This window comes from Oncorhynchus clarkii, chromosome 3 (assembly GCF_045791955.1).
Source record: "Oncorhynchus clarkii lewisi isolate Uvic-CL-2024 chromosome 3, UVic_Ocla_1.0, whole genome shotgun sequence".
NCBI lineage: Eukaryota > Metazoa > Chordata > Actinopteri > Salmoniformes > Salmonidae > Oncorhynchus > Oncorhynchus clarkii.
The window spans coordinates 18,473,055-18,478,725 of NC_092149.1; the positions used below are offsets into that span (position 1 = coordinate 18,473,055).

The 5,671-nt window shown below is 44.7% G+C and overlaps 1 protein-coding gene across 1 annotated transcript; it reads right to left on the reverse strand.

The window, feature by feature from the left end:
* Positions 1 to 299: 299 nt before the first annotated feature.
* LOC139390036 (uncharacterized) lies at positions 300 to 4,401 on the reverse strand. The gene is made up of 3 exons (XM_071137150.1): positions 4,169 to 4,401; positions 3,708 to 3,879; positions 300 to 3,536 (listed from the first exon to the last, which is right to left on the reverse strand). Exons 1-3 carry the CDS (start codon positions 4,193 to 4,195, stop codon positions 2,089 to 2,091), a joined length of 1,647 nt encoding a protein of 548 aa, XP_070993251.1. The 5' UTR covers positions 4,196 to 4,401; the 3' UTR covers positions 300 to 2,088.
* Between the last annotated feature and the right edge of the window lie 1,270 nt (positions 4,402 to 5,671).

The following is a 5,671-nucleotide window of genomic DNA, read 5'->3' on the forward strand; positions in this document are numbered from 1 at the left end:
CTGGCAAACCAATTCTGCCATTTCTGTAGCGTCATCACTAGTGGCTTGTCATGCTATATGTCTGATACAATTATCTGGGAGACCTTATACAAGCCTTGCCTGTTGTTGGGAATCCCAGCTGACCGTGGTTTTAGTATCAGTTTACACCAGTTAGTAAACATCGGAGACACTCAGAAGCACATCTTGGGTCAAAGAGGCTGGAGTGAAATGATCATTACATAAGGCCCAATAGATGTTGTTCTTGAAAAACCCTGAATGACTGAGGGCAATCATTACTGAAAACAGGTCTATGTGGAAAAACAGATGGATGTATAAAATATATTTTGACAGGGAGTCATGCTGACACCATGGTCTCTTTTACAGATGAGCCCTGTATACATACAAACTATATACATCAATATACACAAATATTCACATCAATACACAATCATAGAAAATAGAAAACCAACACAATCTCCAGTAAAAAGGTCCTCAATCAGCCTTTTGAACTTCCCTAGAGGCTACAGAATACCAAAGAAGGGAAGTTGGCCAAACAGAAGTTTCAATAGTTTCAGTGTCTGAAAAGAAAGACCCTAGGCAACAGTAGCATTTGAACATGGTGGGAGGAAACACAGATGTGTAGATCTGTGTTTCCCAACCCTTTTCAGTAACTGGACCCCCACCTGAATTGTGCTCTGCCCAGACTACCCCTGAAGCACAGGAGGTTGGTGGCACCTTCATTTGGGAGGATACGCTCATGATAATGGCTGGAGCGGAATAGTATCAAATACATCAAACAAATTATTTTCATGCGTTTGATGCCATTCCATTTACTTCATCCCGGCCATTATTATGAGCCGTCCTCCCTCATGTGCATTTTACCAGTAGGCCTATGATCTCATGAGTCTTCTCAAGTACCCCCTGTGGATAGGCCAAGTACTCCCATGGGGTCCTAGTACCACTGATTGGAAACCACTGACCTAGAGAAGGGGTGTCAAAATCATTCCATGGAGGGCCTAGTGTGTGCAGGTTTTTGGTTTTTCCTTTGAATTAAACCTGAAATAACCATGTGTGGGGAGTTCCTTACCAATTAGTGACCGCAATTCATAAATCAAGGACAAGGGAGCAGCAAAAACCCGCAGACACTCGGACCTCCGTGGAATGAGTTTGACACCTGTAGCTTAGACAGACTAGTTTCAGTGCCTGTGTTTCTGCTGCTATGCTTCTAAATGTCCACTAGGTGGAGATCTGAAGCAATAGAAAACAGGTCAACAAACCATGCGTCTCTGAGAAATGATCCTGATAAAAAAATACTTTGTATAAGAGCTCATCTTCCAACAGTGAAGATATTGATCCTGAATAAAATCACTAAACCACTTTAACATATCAGTGGTTATGAAGTTTAGTACAGTGTGGTTTATGGAAATATGTCTTTTTTATGTACATGAATGATCTAATCTGAGATCAAAGGCACAATGAGCTAAATAGATAGATAAACTGATATACACAAGTTTATACAGGCCTACAATATCAGATTCTATTATTACAAAATATAAATTACATAATGATGCTAAATACAACCTCTTCACTTATTTAACTAGGCAAGTCAGTTAAGAACAAATGTTTATTTACAATGACGGCCTACCCCGGCCAAACCCCCCCCCCCCCCAACCCGGACGACACTGGGCCAATTGTGCGCTGCCCTATGGGACAATGTCTTACAGTGTCATACATTTGAGATGATGCTATCTGTGGATTTTGCCAAACCAGTAAAATAAACACAAAAATAATCAAAAGCTCTCAAATAATCATCTTTAGTAGCCTAATCATGGTACTTGGCTTTTTGACAAACAGAAAATTGGACTCCCAAAATGTGAAAATTAGTGCATCTTTTAAAGTGGAAATTCAATCTCAAATAAGTAATATAGCCCATTGATAGAGAGAGTTTATTGTTCAGTGTGGAATTAACTTTCTTCTCACCTCCCTTCACCACCATGCATTTACATGTTTTATTTCCTCGATGAGTCTCAAGCTTTCTGCCTCTTCTCACCTCTCCCTTAGCCTTTGATCCAACGATGTACTGCATCAAGCTTCCATCTACCATCTCTCTCACCCCTCCCCCCCAGTGTCCCCCAGGCCCTCCTCGTCTACCCCTTCTGTAGAGTAGTGCACTACAGTTTGGTGTCGGTTTCTGGAGGGAGCATCCCCAAAAAGCAGACCACAGTCCTCACAGGTGTACAGCTGAGCCCTTCCTTCCCTGCTACTGCCCGGTTCTGCTCTCCTGGAGGGGATCTTCACACTGCTAGACTGGAACTGGAGCTCTTTGTCTGAGGTTACAGTCAGACCTGACCCTGGAGGAGCAAGGAGAGACCCAGGGGAAAGGATTTTGGTCGGGGCAGGAGTAATGCTGGAGGTCACATCAGTATGGGGGTTGTTGCATAACCTGTTTGGATTGGCACTGGGGCGTCCCACAGCAGCTGAGCTGCCTAGACTCTGTCTCCCCCTATGGGACCCACCAGCTCCTCCACCCCCTCCCATATCCGACACCATCCCATGGACAGTGCGCTGGTGGAAGCGGATGCCGGAGCGGTTGGAGAATCCCTTCCCACAGAGGCTGCACACAAACGGTCGTTCCCCGGTGTGGATCCTTGTGTGGATCTTCAGTGCCCCCGACTGGGTGAAGCACTTCTCACACTGGGTGCAGCGGTAGGGCTTCTCACCTGTGTGGGTCCTTTGGTGGGCCCGGACCCCGGCCAGGTGGGGGAAGCCCCTCCCACAGTAGGTGCAGGCATAGGGTCTCTCCCCAGTGTGGATGCGACGGTGGATCTTCAACGCTCCCGACTGGCTGAAACTCTTTCCGCAGTCAGGGCATGAGTAGGGTCGGGCGCCGGTGTGTACGTTGAGGTGGATGCGGAGGTTGGAGTGGGAGTTGAAGGCGCGCCCGCACTCAGTGCACAGGAAGCCGCCAGCCTTGTGAGCGTGCTGGGTGCGCTGGTGCTGTAGCAGCTGAGAGGGTCGGGGGAAGGAGGCTGGACAGTGCATGCATGGGTGTAGGGTAGGGGACACTATGGTCACCCCTCCAACATGGTTCTGGGGGGGTGTGTGGCCCTGATGTTCGCGGAAGAGCTGGGAGCAGGAGGGGAAGGAATGCTGGCAGGACAGGCAGGGGAAGGTGCCAGGTGACAGGCCAGGGTGGGCGTGGTGGTGGGGCAGGCAGGTGGTAAGTGGGCAGTGGTGGTGGTAGTAGGTGTGTGTCTGGGAGAAGGGAAAGTCTGCTGCCCCCTGTTGGTGGTGCTGTAGCTGGGTGCAGGTCTGGAAGCCCCGTCGGCAGCAGAAACAAGGGAAGGTGGGAATTTGGGGCAGGGGACTTGGTGAAGAAGTACCCTGGGTAGTGAGAGTGGTAGGGGCTGGGCTGGGGCTCTGGGTGCTGGTCTCCTTGGCCTGACTCTGGGGCTGACTGAGCTCTGGGCTGTAGGTGCTGCTGGGCTTTATGGTCTGGAAGGAGGAAGATGAGGAAGAGTAGGGGCAGCCAGGGCAAGTGCAGGTATGGTGCTGAGCTGTGTACAAGTCGGGGAAAGACAAAAGCAAGAAAATACATTTATTATAAACCCAGGGTACTTCTTCACCAAGTCCCCTGCCCCAGTCCCCTGCCATTGCCTACGAAAACAAAATATGTTTTCTTAGTATTCCCTGTCATTTCCTATTACTCCACAATGTTCTCCACTCACTTTGTCCACTGATGTCTCTGGCCTCTCTAATTCTATCTGCCTGGGCCTGGACCTGTCTGGGCTGGGCTGAGCCTGGGCCTGCTGGTGGGGTGTCTTTTAGCCCCAGAGCCCCCCCAGACACCATCAGGTCTCCAATGAACTGGTGCATCTCCAACCAGGAGCATGGGTCATGCTGGGTGGAAAATGAAGAGGAAGGATAGGTGTCAATTGTAAATAGCAATGTGATTGCTTATACTACAACATAATACTTAATTTGTGACTTACATATAGATTAGCAATAGTTTTAACATCAGTTTAACAAATATTTAAACTGTATTATATATATTTTTACAATAATTACAATTTTAATCCGACTGCTTTTTGGTTCCTTTTTTATTATGGATATACCTACAAATAGTCTACACAATAATATTCCCACTTCTTCAAAAATATGCATTTTATTGACAGGCCTATATACTTACGCTCACAGCGAACTTGTCTTTGTCCATGTAGAATAATGTGTAATTTTACGAAGTTTTTGCCGTCTGTTCCGTTTCATCAGCCTACATTGCTCGTAGCAAGAGAAAGAAATTTGCGGTACGTAACCGAACCGTTTTCCGATCGAGAATGAAGGGGATATCTGTTGTAGACTGTTGTGTTCTTACACCAGTCACATTTACGCCAGCCTACTACTGTTATCATCTTCGCCGGATTTGACAGACAAATTATTTCCGGGCCTTCTTACCATGTGACAATATTTGTAGTCTTTTCTTCAACCGAGCTCTTTGCTGTACGCATTTGCACTATCCAACTGTCTCGAGGATGTAGACCTATATAATTAGACCTGCCTAGCTAAACCCAAGTGCACAGTTTATTAACATTTCAAAATGAAACACTGGAATTATGGATTACAACACTTCGGTTAAATGTTAGATTCTGTTATACTAAGATTTTATATAATTGTGTTTAAAATTAGATAAACAAACACTTACCATAGTGCCTTCCCGCTTCCTCTCCAGGACTCAAGTAAGAGTTCTGTTTTGGTCAATGAAAGAAGGCTTTAATAGAAAACCCCTCCATACCATTCCAATATGTTGATCTTTATTTGTATCCTTTAAGATCCCAATTTCAGAACAGAATATTTTAAACTCTACAAAACACTGCAACCATTCAGTTGAATTTGGGGTAAGACATTCAACGTGATAGAAAAAGATATACATGTCAATTTAACATTGTAATTGGACAGCACATACATTTTCTTGCATATTATACCCATCATGGAACTCAAATCAAACAAAAACCGAGCTGTTGAGAAACATTTCTCAGAAAGTTGACAGTACATTAAATCCTGGCTCCCAAACACTCCCCATCAGTACCTGAATAAGAAACCTTGGCGACTGAAGTCCCATACAGCAGCTTATATAGAATAGAAACGACAAAAATTACAATGACATTCAAGTGAAGACTAACTAGACAACCTATAACAAAAAACCCAAATAAATTATGTTGGTATAGTCAAATAGATATGGAGTGTTTGGAAAGGTGTGCATAACACTGGAAGAAGTGCATGATCCTATTGCCAACATACGCAACTACTGTAACATCGAAAACAATAGCCACTATTTACCCTAATCTCAATCTCTTGCCACACAGTAAGCAGCTAACAACAAGGATTGTTAGCTAGCTCACTAAACACTAGCAGGTACATTAAACATAGACATAGTAAGTCTTCAATAGCTAAGAAAAAATTATTGGAATACAGGAAAGCAACCAAATCCAGAGGGCAAATTCATGTAGAGGAATGGTTTATAAAAATCACCACTAATCCACAAAATGTGTTGCTATTATAATTTAATAACAAGCCTAGTATGAATTGTTTTACATTAGGCTTGGTTGTTGTCCTCTGTTCCTCGGGCCATTAAAAGGCAGCCTAATTAACATTGTTGTCAGCAATCCCATTTTTCACTCTGTCTAAAGTACTGCCC